The 22,573-nt window shown below is 49.9% G+C and overlaps 1 protein-coding gene across 2 annotated transcripts in view; it reads left to right on the forward strand.

Moving 5' to 3' along the window:
- Positions 1–2,526: 2,526 nt before the first annotated feature.
- The window catches only part of SEC14L1 (SEC14 like lipid binding 1), a 52,554-nt gene continuing 32,507 nt past the window's right edge, over positions 2,527–22,573 (forward strand). The window contains exons 1-4 of one of the 2 annotated variants that reach the window (XM_030295742.1): positions 2,527–2,649; positions 3,765–3,869; positions 3,973–4,251; positions 4,694–4,786. In XM_030295742.1, the coding sequence (XP_030151602.1) occupies positions 4,724–4,786 (63 nt within the window). In that variant the 5' untranslated portion in view covers positions 2,527–2,649; positions 3,765–3,869; positions 3,973–4,251; positions 4,694–4,723. The remainder of the gene's footprint in view (positions 2,650–3,764; positions 3,870–3,972; positions 4,252–4,693; positions 4,787–22,573) is intronic. The other variant, XM_030295741.1, reaches the window with a different exon arrangement.

A 22,573-nucleotide genomic window follows, 5' to 3' on the forward strand; every position in this document is an offset into this window, starting at 1 on the left:
CAGGCTCTGAGCTGTCAGCACAGAGCCCGATGTGGGGCTCGAACCCATGAACTGTGAGATCATGACCTGAGCCGAAGTTGGCCGCTCAACCAGCTGAGTCACCCAGGCGCCCCCACACTGTACTCATCTTTACGCTTCACACAGTGTCTGCCACATAATAAGAGGTCCATGTACATGTGCTAAAAAAAAGAGACTGGAGACTGGATCTTTTCACGTAACTCTGTGGTATGTCGCTCGGGAGAGTTTCTTGTGCATTTTCGACAATTGCCCAATAAAACTGATTTAAAAACAATCCAACGTAAGCCTCAGTGGTGACAAGCCATCTTTTGTGTGTGTGTGAAAAACGTCTTATTATTGGTAATTTCAAATGTGGTAACTCAAACATTGGTCATTTCCAAGTGTACAAAAGCGGACGGAATCATACAATGAACAATTATCAACCTAGGACCGATCTTATTTCGTCTTAGCCCTTACTCCTCCCTCTCCCCACCTAGATTATTTTCAAAGTAATTTCCAACACCGCATCATTTCACTGCAAAATATTTCCGGGCACATCCTTATAAGATAGGGCTTCTTTGAAAAATGTTAGCTATAATACCATTATCTCACCTAAAAAAATTAATTTTTTTAGTATCGTAACATGTTCAAAGTGTTTAAACTCCCCGGTTTCATAACAATGTATTTCACTGGTGAGAATCAAGACAGAAATAAGGTTCATGGTCAATGTCTTAGTTCTGTTTTTTTTTTTTTCCTCTGAAAAGTTTTTTTTTTTTTTTAAAGGGTTGAGAGAGAGCGTGTGGGCATGCGTATGAGTGAGGGAGGGGCAGAGAAAGAGAGAGAGAAAGAGAGAGAGAGAGAGAGAGAGAGAGAGAGAGAGAGAGAGAGACTGAATTTCAATTCCGTGCTGGCAGCAGGAGTCTGACTTGGGGCTCGATCCCACGAACCGTGAGATCATGACCGGAGCCGAAATCAAGCGTTGGTCCCTTAACAGACCGACGGAGCCACCCAGGTGCCCCTTTTGGAAAAGTTTTAACTGAAGTATACTATATATACACAAAAGCCTACAAACCATAAGTGTATGGCTCAATGGTCTCCCAATCTCTTTTAGGTCCTTCCCCCCCTTTTTCCTTTAGAATTGATTCGATAAATAATATGTTTGTCATGCAGTGTTTCCCACAGTTGAAACTTGGGCGATTCTTTTCCCCTGAAATCATTTGGCACGTTTCTCTGTTCTCTATTTCCAGTAAATTGGTGGTTACACCTAGAGCTTATCAGATCAGGTCAATTTTTGACAAGACCATTTCATGGGTGCCGCTGTTTACTCCTACCGGGAGGTTCATCATTCCCGGGATGTTTCTTTCCGAAAGCATCTTTTGAAGGTGGATGCAATTTTTACAAACTGGCCGAAGCCCGTCGGAGCTGAGTCTAGTGAGCAGTGTGGCTGCTCAAGTTGGAAAATGAGGGTCAGAGAAAAATAGGGTGTGATCAAGTTATAAATGGTGCTCTTGGGTGCCTGCTAAACTGACCCTGAAGGAAATTCCAAAGCAGTTCCGGAAATGTTCTGTGCAGGGGCAGCATCCGAAGTGTAGCCACCCAGGGTGACTAATGCAAAGGGCGCAGTAGTGACACGGCCGGAGAAATTGTGTGTTGGCGGTAAAGCCAGCCTTGTGGTGTGTGGGGAGAGGGAGGTGTGTGGGGGGACGTGCGCCGTGCCCCCCTCCAGCCCTCGCTCCCCGTAAGGCGCCGGGTCTCAAGGTGCATCACCCTCGCGCTCTGAAGCTACAGCTGGAAGTGCGGCTGTCCCGCTGGAATGCAGCCCTCCTGGTCCCCAGGGGCTGACCTGGCCCCGCGTTCCTTCCATCGCGCGGCCTGGACGTGTTGACAAGACGATGCTCGGTTCCACCCAGCCCCTCCCAAGCCCTGGCACTCGCCTCCGCTGCATTACTCGGCGAGAATGCGGTCAGGGCGCTGCAGGGGGAGGCCTGCCGCCCCCGAGCAGTCCATAAAAAATGAGGAGGCACCGGACCTCGGGCGCCGGCCGGGCCTCGCAGCAGCGGCCTGGCCCCGGCCCCGAGCTGACTCTGACCTGGCAGGAACCGGCTTGCTCCAACTCGGCGCAACTCCAGGCCCAGCTTGCCCGCCCTCCGGTGTCTCGCCCCGCCTCCCGCCACCCCCACCGCGGCCCGCGAGCCCCGCCCCTCAGCCTAGCCACGCCCTGTGACGAAAACAGGGCGGGGCCAGCGGCCTCTTGCGAGACTAGCCTTGCGTCCGGGCCGGCGCCAGCTCCGAGCTCCTCCCACGCCCGCCGGCCGCCGAGATGGCGCTTGCGCAGCGCGGCTCGGCCCGGGTCGTCCCCCTCCTCCCCTTCCCCTAGCAACGGTCGTAGCGCCCGCCTCCGTCCTTCGGCCGCGCTCGCGCACGCGCTCCCCTTCCGGCCGCCCGGCCCCGCCCTCCCCGTCACCCGTAACAACCACTGGAGCCTCGCCGCGCCCCTCCCTTGCCCGCCCCCCCTCCCACCCTCCGGTCCACTCCCCGGAACCGGCGGCGGAGCTGCGATCGCAGGCAGTGGAACGGCGACGGCACCCCGGAGCCGCCGGCATGAGCTGCCCCCGCCGCCCCGCGTTCCGGGCCCGGCCTTTCTGACAAGAGGTAGGCGCGCGTCGCCGCGGCGGGCTCCGAGCGCGCCCCCGGCCCGGCCCGGCCCCTCCCGGCGTCGCGGGGCCCTTCGCGGCCCCTCGGCTTCCTCCGCCCCGGCGGGAGCGCCCCCCCACCCCGCTCCCGCACTCCCCCTTCCCCCCTCCGCTTTCCCACTCCGGGAGCCCTCCCTGCGGGAGGCAGAATTTGGGGTCTGATCCCGTCCCCGGCTCCCCTCCCCCGGGCCGGTCGGGGCTGGGGGCCGGCGGGGGCCGCCGCGCTGGAGCCCCCGTACCGGCCCGAGGGCCCGGCTGCCCTCAGCCTGCGCGCGGTGGACTCCCTGGGTCTGGCCATTGGCTGATTTCTAAGCACCAATTGTCATGCAATAGAGGCTGCCCGGGTCCGGGGTGCCACTTGGCCGTCGTAACTCCGGATTCCCGCGGAGGAGGTTTCTCTGGACCCGAGCATCCGAAGCTGGGAACTGGCAGGAGTTCAGAAGTTCGTGAATTAGCAGGTTCCCCAGCGTGGGTTCTGCCGGGCAGTGGAATCGTGAATGGATGTTAGAGTATCTCAGCCGAGCACTGCTTTTTGAGTCTCCCAGCCCCCCGCATCCCTTTGTATACCCCGTAATCGCCCTCCCCTTCTCTGGGAGATCCTCGGACATCCGTTTTCCCAGTTTTCAAATTGTGCTCCAGCATCGCCAGGGTTGCAAAACGGAATAGATCGTGGTCCCAGCGCATCAGGACCTGCCAGTCCCAGAATTAGGATTAATGCGGGGCTTCCAGGGGAGGTGGAGAGTTCCGGAGTTGGGGCTCTGCGTGTCATGATTTTAGAGCTGGAAGTCTTTCAAGGTTATCGCACTCCAAACCTCATTGTACAGAGGTGAAACGGAGTCCACGGGAAGTCAAGGGACGTGCTTGAGGTCACCGAGAGTAATTGTGTGGCAGTTTTCAGACTGTCAGCGCTGTTTTCCAACATAACCTGTTCCTTCAGAGAGATAAGCTACACAAACATGCCGGAGAGAGTTCCAGACCTGTTTAAATGTAATAACGTAGATAGGAATCTTCTGAAATAAAATATATTTCTGTAATCCTTTTCTTTTCTTTTCTTTTTTCTTTTTTTTTTTACAGCTAGACTTTGGACTCCTTGAGTATTTTCCATTTTGTACTTTGGAATAGCCCCTCACAGTATCCAGCATGAAGTAACCTTCTTAATGATTATCCTCAGCAGGACAAGTAGGTTCTTTGGATTTCTTTTTCTTCCTCATTTTTAAATAGGGAAGTAGGGTCTCGCGGAGGACTCCCCCCCCACCAAAAAGAGTGTGTTTTTTCACGACAGTGCACGGCGGCTGGCACCACCGGGGCAGGAATACGTACCTCGGGGAAGGTGCCAGGGGGTACCTCGGGGAAGTAGGCTCCAGCACTTGAACTGATTGCCGACAGATACCACAGCTATTTGAGGCTTGGAAGTTTCAGGGGAGCCTCTAGCCAGAGTGCTTGGTGTTGCCGCCCCGTGAAGACAAGTCTCTGAAATTGTGGTCACCGCAGTTAGAAAACAGGGATGGACCGTTAGACTTCGAAGCTCGCTTTTGAGGAGTTTTCCATCATTTGAGATACGGTAGTATTTTCTTCCACTTTTATGCCTGTGTGTCTCCAGACTTCATATCCCGAAGTGCCATCATTTTGGTTTGGCTTGTTGTAAAAGTTGTGGAAGAGAAAATGATTCGGGAACTAATACTCGGATCGTAACATCTCAGTGCCGGAAAGGACTGGGATCTTGTACCCCCGTACATCCCCTGGAGAGGCCCCAGGAGGCCGACCAGAGGGGATTCCCTCATTACACTTGAACTTCCTTCACCGACTCTTACTGTCTCATTACCTTCTCCTTCCTCGTGTAATCAAAGTAGCATCTTTTGATTTTTGCGTGTAGAGAATGATGCGACCTATTGAGGTCCCTTTCTACACTCGGGCTGTGGTTTGCTGAGTAAACACGGATTTAAATTTTCCCTGTATCACGGGTTTTTTTTTTTTTTTAATCGCAATGCATTTGTGTCTTGCAGGTGTGAGAGGTTTGCTGTTGTGTTACAATCATGGTGCAGAAATACCAGTCACCAGTGAGGGTGTATAAACACCCCTTTGAGTTAATTATGGCTGTAAGTACTTTACATTTTGATTTACTCTTTGGCCTGTCTCAAGTATTCAGATTTGACTGTAGCTGGATGTATTCAGATTTGATCTGTAGCCGGATGTTTATCATTTGTCTCCATTCTCCCATTTTTACTTGTTCTTTTTTTATGCTGACGAGCCACGGCTAGAGTTTGTGAAGTGTCTTTAAACTGTCAGTCTCTGAAAATCAAAACCTGCCTGTTTTTTGTTTTTGTTTTTTTTTTCAACGTTTATTTATTTTTGGGACAGAGAGAGACAGAGCATGAACGGGGGAGGGGCAGAGAGAGAGGGAGACACAGAATCGGAAACAGGCTCCAGGCTCCGAGCCATCAGCCCAGAGCCTGACGCGGGGCTCGAACTCACGGACCGCGAGATCGCGACCTGGCTGAAGTCGGACGCTTAACCGATTGCGCCACCCAGGCGCCCCCTGTTTGTTTTTTTAAAACTGCACCTCAGGTTGATACACGGATTTGAGTTGAGGCGCCTGGGTGGCTCAGTTGATTAAGTGTCCATTTCTTGATTTCAGCTCAGGTCATGATCTCAGGGTCGCGGGATCGAGTCCCGCGCGGGGATCTGCCCTGAGCGTGGAGCCTGCCTAAGATTTCTCTCTCTCTCTCCCTCCCCCTTTGCCCCTCAGAAGCAGGATTCTGATGAAATACTTTTTCCTCTGGATTTTGTTCTTTTTGTTTGTTAAAGTAGAAGAGGGATGTGGAGAGGGTTTTTTCTTCCCCGAGTCCCACTCCCCACCTCCCTCCCACCTCAAAGTTGGCCGCCGCTCTCACTTTGAACACCATTGATGAGTGTTGGCTGTTTCGTTTCTGTATTTAACTAGAAACTCAGGTGTTTTTGCATCTGGTTGTTTCTGCTCAACCTTGGTTGTGAGATTTATCCGGGTCAATGTAGGTTTGAAAAATAGCCCCCAAAACTCAAGTCCTCTCAAGGAAACAATTTAGATTTAGGGAGTTTGTTTTTGTAAATTGAGGTATAATTTACATACAGTGAAATGGTCACATACTCAGTGTCCGTTTTGATCGGTTTTGAAGGAAGAGTGACCAACACGTCACTTGTAGAGCCTTTCCATCCATTACCTCAGAAAGTTGCCTTGTGCCTCTCCTCAGTCAGTGTGAGGTTTTGGGGGTTTTACTTTTGGTGTGGGGGTGGTGTTTCTAGTTCTGTATTTCCTTTTTTTTTTCTTTTTCAAGATTTTATTTTTAAGTCATTTTAACCCCCAACGTGGGGCTCAAACTCACAACCCCAAGATGAAGAGTGTTGTGCTCTACTGATGGAGAGCCAGCCAGGCGCCCCTGTATTTCCCTTAAATACTAGGCCTGTTGAGTATGTTTTGTGAATGGTTTATCAAGAAAGGCTTGTTTCCTGTTTGCATGTTATACGTGCTGTTTTGGCTTTTGGTTGTGTGCAGCACAGACCCACTCCAGAGAGCTTGAGAAGGGGCATTGTTCGTGGGAGCACATGTGGGGTGATGTGAATTGCACAGAAATGCAGGAACGCAAGTTGGATGGGCTGAGCTCCAAGGACCTGGCATCGGAGGGTGGTTCCTGGCAGCTCTGGGGAACGTCTGTCCGCAGCAGTTGTCCCTGGAACTTTACCCCGTGGGACTCTGCCTTGCTCCGTACGCGGGAGCCCCCCTCTCCTACCAGCTGGCTGCTTTGCTCGCTCCTGGTCTTCCCTCCCTTGTGGCTTCAGCTCACGTGCTCTTTGAGCTATTCAAAACCCCGCAGGCCCCAGTTTGTGGCATTTCTTGTTATATTGTTTCAGTTTCTAAGTGACCGATTCTGGTCTTGTTTCCTAGTTCAGATTCTGGAGAGACTTGATCCGGTCATCTCTCCCCTGGAGCTAGGATGTAGGTTATTGGCCAGCCTGTGGATTATCTGCCCAGGGTTGGCGGCCTGACCCTTTTCAGTTGGTAGAGGCTGGTGGAACTGGGGGAGAGGGGTGAGGGAGCAACAGAGCCCAGTGGCACCGTGTGGGGCAGAGGACTGCCCCGAGGACTGGGCCAGGCCTGGTGGGGCAGGGGGACAGGAGCCATTCTGTTTTCTAAAACATGAAATACTATCTTAAAAGCTCCGTGCAGGGGCGCCTGGGTGGCGCAGTCGGTTAAGCGTCCGACTTCAGCCAGGTCACGATCTCGCGGTCCGGGAGTTCGAGCCCCGCGTCGGGCTCTGGGCTGATGGCTCAGAGCCTGGAGCCTGTTTCCGATTCTGTGTCTCCCTCTCTCTCTGCCCCTCCCCCGTTCATGCTCTGTCTCTCTCTGTCCCCAAAATAAATAAGCGTTGAAAAAAAAAAAAATTAAAAAAAAAAAAAAAAAAAAAAAGCTCCGTGCAACCCTGATTCTGTGTGGCAAAGGTATTTTGGTCACTTCTGCAGACACCAGCTTAATAAAGAGGAGTTTTGACTGTCTAGCGATCAACTTCCTTATTTTCCTTACTTTGTTATTTTCAAAATGGTAAAGTTTGTCCTGCCCATTTTTATGCATGGATTTACAGGAGACTGAAATTCAAATTCTGAACCACCTCCCAGTCTTTTAAAATTAATGCATTTTTAAATTGCTTTTATTTTGAAGCAAGAAATCATTTTCTTTTGAGTTGTGAGAAAATACATATTTTTTATTTTATTTTTTTAATTAAAAAAATTTTTTTATGTTTATTTATTTCTGAGACAGAGAGACAGAGCATGAGTGGGGGAGAGGCAGAGAGAGGGAGACAGAATCAGAAGCAGGTTCCAGGCTCTACTGTGCCCGACGCGGGGCTTGAACTCACAAACCATGAGATCATGACCTGAGCCAAAGTCGGTCACTCAACCGACTGAGCCACCCAGGCGTCCCAGAAAATATATATTTTTTAAGTTTATATATTTTGAGAGAAAGAGAGAGTGTGTGCATGCACACGCACGAGCAGGGAAGGAGCAGAGAGGGAGAGAGAGAATCCCAACCAGTCTCCTCCTCCCTGTCAGCACAGAGCCCGGTTCAGGGCTCGATCCCACTGGGAGATCATGACCTGAGCTGAAGTCGGATGCTCAACCGACTGAGCCACCCAAGGTGCCCCCGAAAATATTTTTTAATCTGAAAACGAAATGTGTTTTCCTTCGGGAATTAGAAGCTAGAACGTTTTTTAAGTCTTTAGTGATTTTTTGGTGTGGTGTCATTTGCCATTTTTTCAAGCTGAAGTTGTACATCATAAAATCCTCATTTACCTTGCTCTATCACCGTTTTTTTCCTTGAGGATAAGCAGGAGTAGAACAGACTTCCTGTAGAAATAGTCTTTGCGGCTCATTCAGAGTGAGGAGAGAGATGGCCAGTTAAAGCAAGAACGGAACTATGGCTTCAAGGGAAACGTTTTTGAGAGCGAGCCTCAGAAAGTGTGCGGCGCTACTCACAGCACGTGGTGGTGACAGCGGCGTTGGGCAGGTGGTCGGCCTGTGGGATCTGGGGGTGGATCCAAGCCCTGCTTTACGGGGGTCCCGTGGGGAGGAGACTGTCGGGGAAGATGCCACTCCGTGAACGGATGCCCTTGTCTGTTAACCGAGAGCATTACTGTAATTTAGTATGGCCTGAAAATGGCTTAGGGGAACAGTGAGTAGTGTAAGTTGCTGGGGCGGGGGGGGGGGGGGGGGGGGGGAGGGTGTATCAAGTATGTTAATTGCATTTGATCGATTCAGTGTAGCGTTTGTTTTGGGATCAGTGTACCCGTGGCATTAGGAAATCATGTGAGCGTTCTCACTAACCCATTTGAATTAAATGGCAAACCAGCAAAACGGAGGTGGAGTTTCTGCAGAAACCAGCAAAACGGTTGTGGCGTTTTAAGGGCCCGCTCTCATGCCATATTTGCCCAGAAACGGAACGGGAGAGCCTCAGTGAGTTGAGAAATCACCCGAGACCACCTGAGGCACCTCGGAGGGTGAGGAACCTGAGACACACCTCGTGGTAGAGGTCTGCTGCCCGCGTTCGGTTCTCTTTATCCTGCCAGGCCTCTGGCGCCCCTCGTGTGCCCGCGGTGTTTTCCGAAGGTTCTTGTTCGCAAGGGCACCTTGGACTTGTCCAGTCTCAGCCAAGCTCCCCTGCCTGGGTCGTGGGGAGGGGGACTGAAGGGGCTCTGGATGGGCAGGAAGGTTCTGGCGTGCTGGCTCGAGAGGGCTGCGCGTGGAAATTTCTGAGCTAAAACATAATTTTAAAACTTAGACGTGTTCAGTGACAGCTTTCCCCCCGCTGACCGTTAAGGGCCCCTTCCTACGTGACCCAGAGGTAGGGTAAAGTTGCTGGAGAGCAAATGGAGGGACACGCGGGAGGCCAGGGCCCCGAGGGGGAGGAAAGCCCGCGGCCCAGACGGCTCTCTGCCAGCATTCGCCGGCGAGGCGCCCCCTTGCCAATGATCCCTTTTCACCTGAGGACAGCCGTCGTTTTGACCAGTTGGAGCGCGTGATGGGAGAGGCTCTGCCACGTGCCCTGCCACCCCGCGGACCGCCACCTTGTCCGGCCATCAGCGCCAGCCACGTGGTGCCCTCCCCTCCTGCCCTGCTCTGGCCAGCTTCCCTCCTTTCAGAAGCCCCGTCCTTCCAGAGCGCCCACCGTCTGCGTCCCAGCACACCTGTCCTCTGGTCGTGCCTTCGGGTCACGCGCTTCCTGTCCCCTTCTCTCCCTGCACCACCTGAGTTATTTGTTCTGTCCTTAGGTCTTTTACGCGGACAGGTCGCCCTACGTTCGGCTGCCATACGCTGTGTCTGCCCGGCAGTCGCCTGTTTGACCTCTTACCTGTCCCACCCGCTCTAAACTCCTTTGCTCTCTCGCAAGGCCCTTCCTGTCCTCCCCTCTCTGTTTCACCTTACTTCACGAACATGGACGTTTAAGTCTGCTCTGTGCTGTCCTGGCTTGCCACACGGTGTTTTTCTGGCCCTCACACCCCTTTCACCCTTCCTTCCTTCCCTTCGCTGCTTGCTTCTCCCGTCTGTCCTCTGAATCTCCGTCCCGCTGACCCAGCTGACTTTCCCAGGCCTCTGAGCACCGCTGCTAGGGTCTGTCTCCCCTTCCTCGATCCCTTATCAGGGTCATCCGTGGTAGCTACTCCCCCTTGTAATTAGCGTTTCTTTCATTCTCAGGGTTCCACACAGCTATTTCGAATGTTCCTCGGGGGCAGTGACCTCGTGTATTATTTTCCTTGTTCCCTCGAGTGTCAGCGCTAAATGCATAGTAGTCTCTCAGATTGCACTTGATCAGCCGACACGTGTGCACTTGAGCTTTGAGTACGAGGACTCGGGAGGTGGGTTTGACGGAAACTCAGCTCTGAAATGTCGCCCCGTGGTCCGTTTTCGGACACGAGATCTACGTGTTCCCCACGGAACACTTTGATCCTTCAGTGAGCTAATACCTCCCTTAGGAGCAGAGCCCTTTTGGTGGGGAATGTGGCGAATTCTTTTTTTGTTTTTACATCTTCCTAAATCCTACAAAGTCCTGTTGACAAACCCCTTATTAGGAGTGTGAACGATGTGTTTCTGTAGGTTGAATAAACAGGGAAGCTATTTGCCGGGGTACCGCTGTTGATTAAATGGCCCACGACCACAAGGCTGACTTTTTGTTCTTCTCTCTTGTGTTTCATTTTTGTTTGTTTCATCCCGTTTTTTTTGTTTTTGTTTGTTTTTGTTTCTAGTCCCTTTTTCCTTAGGTGCCTCCTGGCTTCTTGCTAAGACCAGATGACGAAAGCAGGAGGGAGAGATTGGCTGTGGGCTCGGTCCCCACCGGCCCTGCTGCAAACCCGCTCGGGACGGGTCAGTTCCCTAGTGTCAGGCTGTGGTGAGGAGGTGCTGGAATTAGCCCGCAGAGAGGAGGGTGGGGGAGGGCAGGGCCTAGCGAGACCCACGCGTCCTCCCCTCTTCCTTGCTCGCAGCCAGCCCTGTGCCTGCCTCCACGTATGAAGTGAAGTGCATCAGTAAGTTAATGACGTCTCTGAACGTGTGTGTGTTCTTTTCTTTTTTGTCTTTTATGTTTTTTGCATTAAGCGGGCATTTGTATTTTTATTTAGGCTTTATTGCATCCATTCAGATTTCCTTTGTCAAAACAGCTAGGGAGACCTGCGGGGGCCCCAGGCGCCTTGCATGTGTGACCGCAGTGTGAGGAGAGCCCCGAGTCTGGTCTTCTGGGGGGGCGGGTGCGAGGTGTGCAGAAATCTGGCAGGTGGAGTGCTTCTTGAGGAGGTGGCCTGGCGCACAAGCCAACCCCGCGGGCAGCCGCTTCCAGGTTGTTCCTCGGGTTGGCTGGGATAGAGGGGCACGGGTCCTGCCGGAGCGCATTCCTGTTTTGTCCTTTCTCGCTCCGTGTGGCAGCCGGCCGCCTCCCGAAGCCCCGTCCGCTCTCCCGAAGACATTTTGAGCCACCTGTCCTGTTTTCTCTGGTTTTTTCCTCTGACCCGAGTGCTGTGCACGTTGGGTTTTGAGCAGGATTTTAGTTTGAGGTGTTGTCGTGCCATCTGTCGTCCTTCTTCTCGAAGCACGGCTTCTTCTTCTCACCCTAGATTTCAGCCCTGGGCCTTTTCGCGTCCTTGACTCCGGTTTCCCAGTTTCTCGAGGTGACACTGAGATGCATCCTTTTCGTTAACGGAAGTGTTGTGAGATCTGCCAGCGGCCTGGTGGGCCGGAGCGGTTGTTCTGCCCAGGGGTGAGCAAGCCGTGCTCGTGTATCTCGGGGGCTGCCTTTCAACAGTTTTACTCCTTCTGGGAGTGGAGGGAAAGGACCCAGTCCCTCTGATGGTATATTAGGATCTTGGTCAGTTTTCCAGTTTGGGGAGATGGTAGACTTCTTATTTATAAGGTTCTTGAGTGCCAGGGTGTGAATCCTACCGCATTTAATACAAATTGGGGTGTAATTAGTCAGACTCACTTAGTTTTGGAAACAGACAGTTATAGTACATTCTCAGTACGCACTACTCTGTATAGAACTAGGCATTTTCCCTTCTCTTACACCCACTCTCCAACACATCATGCATCCTGAATTATTTTTAATGTGCTAAGGTGGAGACAGTTGTGGTTCTGAAGGAAAAATAAAGCAGGATCTGACTCAGCTCCTTGCTTCTTTGGTTTACCTGTTTTTGCAAAAACACGCAAAAAAAAAAAAAAAAGACAAAACCCCCCGAACACTGATACGGACATTTTCAAGCCTCTCCAAGTTGAGAGACTGAAGGGTCCAGGCAGTGCCAGGGGCCCGTCACCCTCCTCTGGCGGCGGGGGCAGTGCTTTGCCACTATTGTTAAATCTATTTTCCCCATTTTTTCCCCCTGGTGTATTTACGGTTGTTTTTTTTTTTTTTTTACATTTATTTATTTTTGAGAGACAGAGACAGAGCACAAGTCGGGGAGGGGCAGAGAGAGGAGACACAGAATCGGAAGCAGGTTCCAGGCTCCGAGCTGTCAGCACAGAGCCCGCCGCGGGGCTGGAACTCACGAACTGTGAGATCGTGACCTGAGCCGAAGTCGGATGCTTCACCATCTGAGCTGCCCAGGCGCCCCTCCCCTGGTGTATTTAAAGCAGGTTTCAGGCATCTTGTGAGCTCACCCATAACTACTTCAGCAGGGTCTGTAACCATTAAGGACCTTTTATTCTTTCAACAGAATCGCCATGTACGTCATTGTCATACTTAACAAAAATACCGGGTCCACGTTCAGACTTTCTCGATCGCCTAAAACAGTGTCTTTGGTTCCCGCTCCAGATCAGCTGTCGCTCGTGGTTCTTGTCTTCAGTCTCCCTGCTTCTCCCACCTCCTCCCTTCCCTTCGTTTCCTTTCGTGCCCTCGCTTTGTGAGAGAAACTGCCACCGTCCTCTCCTGTCACCCTAACCCTCAGCTGCTGTCTTCCGGGGAGCCTATGGGAGCACATGCGGCCTCGATCGGTTCGGCCTCCCCATCCGTCCCTGTGGCCGTCCTCCGGAAAGCTGAAGCACAAATAAGAGGCAAAATATTCTTTTCCCAAATTAAACCGGGTCTTTCTATGATGGGTCCCTGTGGTTCCTACAGAAAGCAGGGAAGGAGTGCATCTGATGGCAGGGCCGACTGAGAGGGTTTCGAGGTAGCGTGAGCAGTGGGGTGCCTGGGGGAGTCTGGTGGAGGGGGGTCGGGGTGGTGGTGCCGCTTGAAGTGCCCGCAGACAGGTTCACTGAAGAGAGGACTTTGGTCGCTGTTGTCATTACTGATTCTTCTTTCTTTTTTAACCTGCATGAGAGGGAACCAGTTTTGTGTATTTCTAGGGGAGTAACTTCCCGTGTTGAAACAGAGCATAGACTGCATTCTGATTCCCTGGTGAGGCACGGTTTGAGGTTAGGAGAACGAGTCTTTTTGTCGAATGAACAAAAGCTTTATGCTTTGTGTGTCTTGATGTGTACCGGGTCCCTTCTCCATTCAGAAATTTGCCGTGTGTTTCCTGGCTCCCCTGCACGTTTTCGCACTAGAGTGTTCAGCGTGCACTTTGAGTTATTGATGAGCAGCCAATGTGTGAGTGTCCTGCATATTTGATCGAGGCTGCACGTGGAACTCTCTGGCCTGCCCCTCTGACCGATCTTGCCTCTCTCTCCCACCTCCGTGCCTTCTCGGGGACAGATGGACCCCTCCTCTGATGACACTTGGTTTGCCGTTTTGGGACCGCCGGTTGTACATTTCGTGTTTTTTGGCCATCGTAAACATCGTGCTGTTTTAATTGGTAGTTTGTGCTGTTTTAGAAGAATCGGTTCTCTCTCACCTGACATCCCTTCCTGGGCAGCCTCTGAAACCCATGGCTTCAACTGTCGCTTTATAAACAGAAGATCCCAGAGTTTATCTTCAGCCTAGACTCCCACTCAGGAACTTCCAGATTCCTAGCCAGCTGCCTGCTAGGACGTCTCCATTTGACGCTGTACAAATTTAGCGTTTCTGAAACAGAATCCACTGCCTCCTCCTGCCCGCACAAAGAACACAGCCCAGCAGAACACACACACGCACACGCACACACACACACACACACACACACACCCAATAAAATGCCCCTCAGGAGCTCTGCCTTTTCCTGTGAACTCCTGCTCCTGACGAGTGCCATCACCACGTGCCCTGTTCCCAGACCGGAAGCCTCGGCGTTCCTGGCCGCCTTCCCTCCCCACCCCTCAGGCTCTGTGATGACCAGAACCTTCCCTGATGTCTCCCAGACCGTGTCTGAATCTGCCCGTCTCTGATCGTGTTGGCTCCTCTCCGATGACAGCGCCTGATGTCCCGTTCGGGCCCCTGGACGCCGCCTCCCCGCTGCCCCTCACCCACCTGCCCTCGCTCGGGGCTGCCGCCGGGGGCTCCGACTGAGACTCTGAACATGCTTCGTGTTTAGAGTTCTTTGAGTGGCCGCCCCACACCTTCAAGGTGAGGCTCAACTTCTTCGGCCTGGTACCCAGAGCCAGTGAGAATTTTGACAAAAGGGCACGTTGGAGCGTCTTCTTTCGGTCGGAGGTATTTGCTACTTACACTTAAATCGTGGCTCTTTAAAAACTTTTTTTGGTATTTTTAAACAAATTTAAATCCAAGTTAACGGATAGTGTGACGGTAACTTCAGGAGTAGAATTTAGCGATTCATCACTTACATGTAACACCCAGTGCTCATCCCAAAAGTGTCCTCCTTGATGCCCCTTACCCCTTCAACTCATGTTTTGAAGGAATCTGACTCACACCATGTTTTGTGGGTAGAATAGTGTTTATAGTCCGTGAACTGAAGCTTATAATCCGTGTAGTTGAGTAAAAAACGTGTCCTGCTTTATGGATTATTTGGTGTTTGGAGTGGCTTTTCTCCCATAGTGACGAATACCAAGTGTAAGAGAATGTCGTTTCTGGGGTTCTCCTATGGAACATAAAATTCACTTAAAAATTATTGATTCTGATAGTATGGTAGTCTGATTTTTTTTTTTTAAAGATTTCTTCAGGTTTAAACCTGAAAGGTTGGTTATTATATGTCTCTTTTTTTCTTAATGAATGTTATCCTGTAACATGAGGTAGGTCTAATTTTAAGGGATATGTTTCTCTTGTTTTTTCTAGCCTAATCCCCGTGTCTGTCTTAAAAATCAAGTCCAGAGCTAAAAGCTGCAAGGTACAGGTTTTAAGAAGAAATTCATCTAAGAGATCATTGATTATATTGCAGGATTTATACTATTAATATTTAGAAAACTTTTCTCCAAACACCTTTTATCCTCATTTTACTTTTAACACAGAGTTGGCTTAGAATGAGAATTCTGACAATAATAAGTTCTGATTCTCTACCGAATCGGGATTTCTGAGCGTGGGTTCAGCAGCCCGGTGTCCCAGCCCCGCAGGCGGTTCGGATACCTGCTCGGGTTTGAGAAACACTGGTTTAGGTCTCCTCAAATTGAATTTATAGCACGTGGAATGGGAGGAAGGGAAGCTGGTTTCAGCTATAACTTTTTAATTTAAAATTTTTGAAAGGAATAGACTCTCTAACAGGCTGTGGCCTGTTCTCACATCATATTTTCTTTCGAAGGATTTAACATGCCAACGGGGAGACTCCTGGCTTTATATGCTTCTCCAGACTGTTCCTGTGTTTACTTAGTGATACAGAGTTATAACGTGTGCTTCTTTGAACTTGTCTTAGTTATTTGTATGACTCTGCGAATTTTCAGGTGGAGAAGATCTGTACTGTGTTTTATTGTGGTGAATACACAATGCTATAAAATCTGCCGTTGTGAGCATTTTTAGCGGACAAGTCAGTGTGTTGGGCGTATTCGCCTTGTTGTGCCTCCATCCCCCAGCACTTCTGTTTTTCGCCTTCCCAAATAGAACCGTTGTCCCCGTTAAACCCCAGCTCCCCATCCCCCGGCCCCAGCAAACCCTCTGCCCCCTTTTCTGCCTTCTGTTTGTGAGTGGCGCTATGACTGTTCCTACTAGAAGTGGAATCAGACAGTGTTTGTACTTTAGTGATTTGCTTGTTTGACTCAGCGACCTGTCTTCACGGGCCATCCACGTCGTAGCACGTGTCAGAACTTCTTTCCTCGTTTATTTATTTATTTAGAGCGAGAGCGTGCATATGAGCGGGGGGTGGGGGGCACAGGTAGAGGGAGAGAGAATCCCAGGGAGGCTCTGTGCCGTCTACATGGAGCCTGATGCGGGGCTCAATCCCACCGACCATGAGATCATGACCTGAGCCGAAATCAAGAGTCGGACACTTAACCAACTGAGCCACCCAGGCACCCCAGAGCTTGTTTTCTTCTTAAAAGGCTGAATACTTTTTAAAAAAAAATTTTAATGTTTTATTTAATTTTGAGAGAGAGACAGCATGTGTGGGGGAGGGGCAGAGAGAGAGAGAGAGAGAGAGAGAGAGAGAGAGAGAGAGAGAAACAGCATCCAAAGCTGTCAGCACAGAGCCCGACGCGGGGCTCGAACTCGGGAACAAGATCATGACCTAGGCTGAAGTCGGACGCTTAACCAACTGAGAGCCACCCGGGCGCCCCAAGGCTGAACATTTTTAAGATCTAGCTTTTGATGCTAATATCAACCAAAAAATTGCATATCTAAGTTCATTTCTTTTTTGTCTTTTTTATTAATAGATTCTAGATCCAAAAGGCAAGTTCCTTGAAGAATTCTACCACTGTATTTTGTTCTATATATTCAAAGTATATATGTATTTTTTAAGCAAGTTTTTTTTTAAGTTTATTTATTTTGAGAGAGAGAGCCCGAGCGAGCCTGCTTGTGCGAGTGGGGGAGGGACAGAGAGAGGGAGAGAGAGAATCCCAAGGAGGCTCCATGCTGTCAGCACAGAGCCCAACCTGGGGCTTGATCTCACAAACTGTGAGATCATGACCTGGGCCGAAATCAAGAGAGGGACACTCAACCCAGCGAGCCACCTAGGCGCCCCTCAGAGTATATCTTTATAATGTGCATTTTGTGGTTGCTGGTGTTCCTGGCTTCTTAAGAAAGAAGCAGGTGTAGGGCCACCGAAGTAAAACGCTGGGCTCCTGCCATAAGGGAAGAGAAGTCAAAGAGACAATAGAGAATCAGACGCTTCGGGTGTGTGAGGTACGACGGGTCTGATAGGCCTTTAATAAATGGTACGTGATAGATATTTTCCTGGTGGATTAAAACAGCTCCTAGTTTCGGTCCGCTAATGATGGGAGTTTTTATTCTGGTTCATGAAACCGGATAATATTTCCATAGCTCATTACGTTCTTTTATGTGGGCAAACACATGGCATCTTTCAAAGCTGACAGCTGCAATTCCCCAGAACACCAAATGCTTTTTCTCAAGTCCTTGGGTTTATTTTTTTACACTCTGGAAAGTAAAGCCGTACTCTGCCAAATCCAACTTGATTTGAACAGGAATATGCAGAACCGCTATTTTCGTTGTCATCCACACTGTTTGCTCTTTATTAGACAAAAAAATGTACGGACTAGGAGTGGTTTTGGTAAATCACGGGGTGTCTTGGATCCCACTGGATCACGCATGGGTCCGTCACGTGACTGCACGCGAAAACCCCAGAGAGACCTGTCACGGTGCTCCAGGTGTTTGTGTTTGCCTGGGTCCTGAATAATTGTCACCTGTGAGACCTTTGACCTTCAAAATGTATTGACGTATAGCTTACGTATAAAGATCTACCTAAAAGATGTGTATACCTCTGTTTTTTCCAACTGTAGTTGGCCCTTGAACACAGATTAGTGTCACAGACACCCCCCCATCCCCGCGTGCAGTCAAAAATCTGCATATATAACCTTTGATTCTCCAGCAACTTCGCTAATAGCCCACTGTTGACCGAAGCCTTACCGATCGCACAAGCAGTTGATTGACACCTATCTGGCACGTGCCTTATGTCCCGTATTCCTCCAACCAAATAAGGTAAAGAAAAAATCATAAGGATACGTTTCAACTCTTGTCACCTGACAATGGAAAGGTCGAGGCGGGAAGTCTTTACGTTTGTGATTCTTACAGTCATGTATCTTTTTCACAAGAGGAATTTTAGAGTGTTTTGTACATGGTCCTCAAGTACAACTATATCATGTTTTCAACTTTAAAAGTGTAAAACTCGGGGCGCCTGGGTGGCTTGGTTGGTTAAGCGTCCGACTTCAGCTCAGGTCACGATCCCGCAGTCCATCGGTTCGAGCCCCGCGTCGGGCTCTGGGCTGATGGCTCAGAGCCTGGAGCCTGCTTCCGATTCTGTGTCTCCCTCTCTCTCTGCCCCTCCCCCGTTCATGCTCTGTCTTTCTCTGTCTCAAAAATAATGTTCAAAAAAAAAAAAAAGTGTAAAACTCTTGGGGTACCTGGCTGGGCCAGTGGAGTGTGTGACTCTTGATCTCAGGGTTTTGAGTTGGAGCCCCGTCTTGGGTACAGAGATTACATAACTAACTAATTAAAAAAAGAAAGTTTAAGACCTTCAAAGCAGTTTAGTTTGAGAATGGTAGTCGTGTGTCCAGGAGGTTACAGTAGGGCTGGATGCCACAGGGAGATGGGAAGGGGTTCTAACAGGTCCTGCCTTCAGAGGCCGGTCTCCTGGAGGAGGTTGACAGGGGATCAGCTAGGCCTTGAGCCTGTAGAGGGACCGAGCCATCTTCTTGGGCTCTGCTCTCAGCGAGCTTATCGTCCAATGAGAAGACCCAGTTGTCTGAGCCCTGGGGGCAAACAGGGACCCTCCTGCTGAATTTGAACCAACATTTCTCCCTTTAAGTGTTTGAGAAATACTTAAAGAACATATAAAAGGTTTAAGGATAATGGTGAGCATTTATGGGGTACATAAGTATTTTGTCATTCGTTTGTGTGACGAAACGTTAGGGGCGCATGGCTGGCTCAGTTAGTGGAGCACGTGACTCTTGATCTCAGGGTTGTAAGTTCAAGCCCCACAGTGGGTGTAAGAGATTACTTAAAGATAAAATCTTTAAAAGAGATGTACACGCTGTGTTAATTTCCACAGATCTAAATTAGACCCGGAAGAAGTTGAGGACCCTACCAGTATCTTTTTGATTGCTTACGCTTACTTTGTAGGTAGGGCCCCACCAGCTTTATTTGGATATAATAGACATTTAACATTGTATTAGTTTAAGGTGTATACCGATGTTTTGAGATACGTACAAATTTGTGAAACGACCATCACAGTAAGTTTATTTAACATCTGTCGCCTCACGTAGTTACACATTTTTTTCCTTGTGATGATAATTTTTAAGATACCCCCTTTTAGGGGCGCCTGGGTGGCTCTGTTGGCTAAGCATCTGACTTCAGCTCAGGTCACGATCTTGTGGTTTGCGAGTTTGAGCCCCACATCAGGCTCTGTGCTGACAGCTCGGAGCCTGGAGCCTGCTTCGGATTCTGTGTCTCCCTCTCTACTCCTCACCCGCTCATACTCCGTCTCTCTCTCTCTCTCTCTCTCTCTCTCTCTCTCTCTCTCAAAAATAAACAAATGTTAAAAAAAATGTCCTTTTTTAGCAGCTTTCAAACATGCAGTGCAGTATTAATTATAATCACTGTGCCGTGCGTTACATCACCAGGACTTTTTTTTTTTTTTTTTTTTTTTAAGTAAGCTCCACACCCAACGTGGAGCTTGAACTCATGACCCTGAGATCAGGAGTCGCACGTTCTGTCGACTGAGTCCTCCGGGCGCCCCTGGACTTACCTATCTTCCAACTGGGAGTGTGTACTCTGGAGTAGGTCTGTGGGCTTTGCTTTAAAATTCCTCTCCCTTTCTCCTCCTCGTTCTCCCTCTGATCTGCCTGTGCCCGACTGGGTTGCCTGCCGGACGATAACACTTTTCCCCGTCGTGCCCTGTCTTTGGTGGCTCACAGCCGTCTTCTTCATCGAAGGCTGTTGCTTACGGCTGGTACACGTGGCATTCAAATCAAGGCCCGTCGACACCAGAGCCCAAGCTGTCCATTGGCCCTGTCGTGCGGCTCCCTGGTTTGTGTCTCAGGCCCAAGGTGACAGTGCTGCAGGAGCAGAGGGAAAGGACACTGTTGACTAGCCGAGTCACACAGCTGGTAACTGGGGGGGTGGATAGGAAGTTGCCAGCACCCTGCGCTCCAAGGAGTCCGTTGGAGGCCGTGAGGGCTGGTGCGGCATCACATCTCCGGTCAAGATCCGGTGCGAGATCCGGAGAAGGCTTTGTCCTTGGAGCAGGAGAGGACTCTCCCAGGACTGTGGGGAACAGCAGTCTAATGTTTACATTTATTCAGGCCGCGATGGGAGCCAAGCGATTAGTTTCCTGACGCGAGTTCTTTCCCTTCCAGGGTATTGTGTTTCCTCATTCTGTGGAAAATGTTAATACCAGTAGCCTGAGGCCTGATTCGGGGCTCCCTGGAACCGAAACCTTTTCAGAGAACGTCCTCTCGTTCAGCACCCTCCTTCCACCCCCTGCATTTTGTGAAAGGTCTCTTTCCAGCCCTGGTCGTGTTTATCTTCAGGGCCCTATCTTCTGATTCCCACAACTGAGTATAGTATATTTAGCTAATAATCAGTTCTTTAACTAGTTAAATCTATCTCTTGTATTTATTTCAACTTTCAGAGGGAATATTTTATCCATAAGACCTACATCGAAGTAAAGATGATTTCTGTCTGTATCTTCGGTTTGCCTTTTCTTTATAGGAAGAAGGAGACCTATGTGATACTATTTACACCGAGTATCTGTTTTTGTTTTTGTTTTAACTTGGCTGTTTAGAAGCTTCACATAGTGGGTTTTCACCAAAGCCTCATGAGATTTGCATCGTGTGTTTTTAGGGCCGTTGGGAATATGATTACCATTTTAGTCTGGTGAACAGAGGGGTTTTTGGGGGGTGAGTTTTCAAAGCATGGTAGAAAAGATAAACGTCAAAAAATATTTTAGTTTTTAAAGCCGATTGCGTTAGAAAGGCTTCCTTCCCCTTTTTGAGCCTAGACAATTTGGTTCCTTGGAACCGTTGGGCTGCTGCGTCTTTACTTAATGCACGCTCACTTTCTTCCTCTTTGGGAAGTTCAGCACAGGACAGGAGGCACATTTTTTGACTGTTGTACTTATTCTGTGTCAGGGCCCGCTGACCAGTTCCTTTTTGAATCTTCCACGATTCTGTACGCTAAAGAAAATGCAGAAGCTGGGACTCTGCGAAATTCGGGAATCTCCCGGGGCTCTCTGCCGACTGCTGTTCGGGGCTGAGATTTGAAGGCGGGTCTTTTATCCCAAGGTCTGTACGAGGGGGCGCGGACCCGGGTTCAAATCCCCGGGACGTTGGCTTCTCTCGGCCTCTATTTTCTCATTTCTTTTTTTTTTTTTTTTTAATTTTTTTTTTTTTCAACGTTTATTTATTTTTGGGACAGAGAGAGACAGAGCATGAACGGGGGAGGGGCAGAGAGAGAGGGAGACACAGAATCGGAAACAGGCTCCAGGCTCTGAGCCGTCAGCCCAGAGCCTGACGCGGGGCTCGAACTCCCGGACCGCGAGATCGTGACCTGGCTGAAGTCAGACGCTTAACCGACTGCGCCACCCAGGCGCCCCTATTTTCTCATTTCTAAGTAGAGGGAAACTCATTTCGTAGAAAGATTCTGCCTAGTAAGTGCATTAGACTTTGTGAAGCCAATTACGGTGCATACGCAGCGGTCAGTAAGCAGGCGATGCTTGGGTAGAGTGTTGTCAGCCTCATTTCCCGTGCTGACAAGGTCCTTGTCCTGTGTCCCTGCCTCCTCAGCGCCCGCCGTGGGGAAGGGAGTGAATGTTTGTTGAGTAATTTCTCCAGGTTCTTCTGAAAAGAAGTTTGTTTTTTGTTTTCTTAGAGCACACTTGATAGATTTTTGCTCTTTTATGATATTTCATAGGTCTTACTTTTTAGAATAGTTTGTTTAGGTTTGCAGAAGATTGAGGAGACCACACAGAGGGTCTCCAGATACCCCTGTCGTTAAAGCCTGTGTGCTGTGTTTCAGCTGATAAGCCAGTATTAATACATGATCTTTTTTTTTTTATTTTTTAATGTTTTATTTATTTTTGGGAGCGAGAGAGACAGGGTGTGAGCAGGGGAGGGGCAGAAGGAGAGGGAGACACAGAATCCGAAGCAGGCTCCAGGCTCCCAGCTGTCAGCACAGAGCCCCATGCGGGGCTCGAACTCACAAAAACCGTGAGATCGTGACCTGAGCCGAAGTCGAATGCTTAACCGACTGAGCCACCCGGGCGCCCCAATACGTGATTATTCATTAGCATCCCCCATTAGGATTCACTCTTGGTGTTGGACATCCTGCGGGCTTGGACAGATGCAGAACATCACGTGTCCACGTTAAGGTATCACACGGAGCAGTTTCACGGCCCAGGAACCCTCTGTGCTCCGCCTGTCTGTCCCACCCCCCTCTCCTCCAGTACCTGGGAGCCGCTCATCCTTCGGCTGGTTCTGTCGTTTTCCGTTCCCAGAATGCCATGTGGCGGGCATCCTGTGACATGTGGCCTTTTCACACAGGCTTCTTCCGTTAAACGGTAGTCATCGAAGTTTCTCCCGTGTATTTTTGGGGGTTGATGGCTGATTGCTCTTTGTTGCTGGGTGACGCTCCACCGTACGGACGTGCCCCAGTCTACCAGTCCATCCCTCTTTCGGAGGACACCTTGGTTGCTTCCGGTCTTGGACAGTGAGGGACAGAGCCTTTCACCCTGCGTCCCTTTTCACATACCCTTGCCGCTTCCCTGCTCTGGTGGATCAAGTTCCTTTGTCAGTCAGACAGGTCACTGCTGCAGATGTTAGGAATTCCTGACTTGGCTGCCAGTTGAAACTCGATGAATTTGTTGCTGTTGTTGTTGTTTGGCTTTACTGAGGTATAAATGAGGAATAATAAA

The sequence above is a fragment of the Lynx canadensis genome, chromosome E1 (genome assembly GCF_007474595.2).
Source record: "Lynx canadensis isolate LIC74 chromosome E1, mLynCan4.pri.v2, whole genome shotgun sequence".
Lineage (NCBI taxonomy): Eukaryota > Metazoa > Chordata > Mammalia > Carnivora > Felidae > Lynx > Lynx canadensis.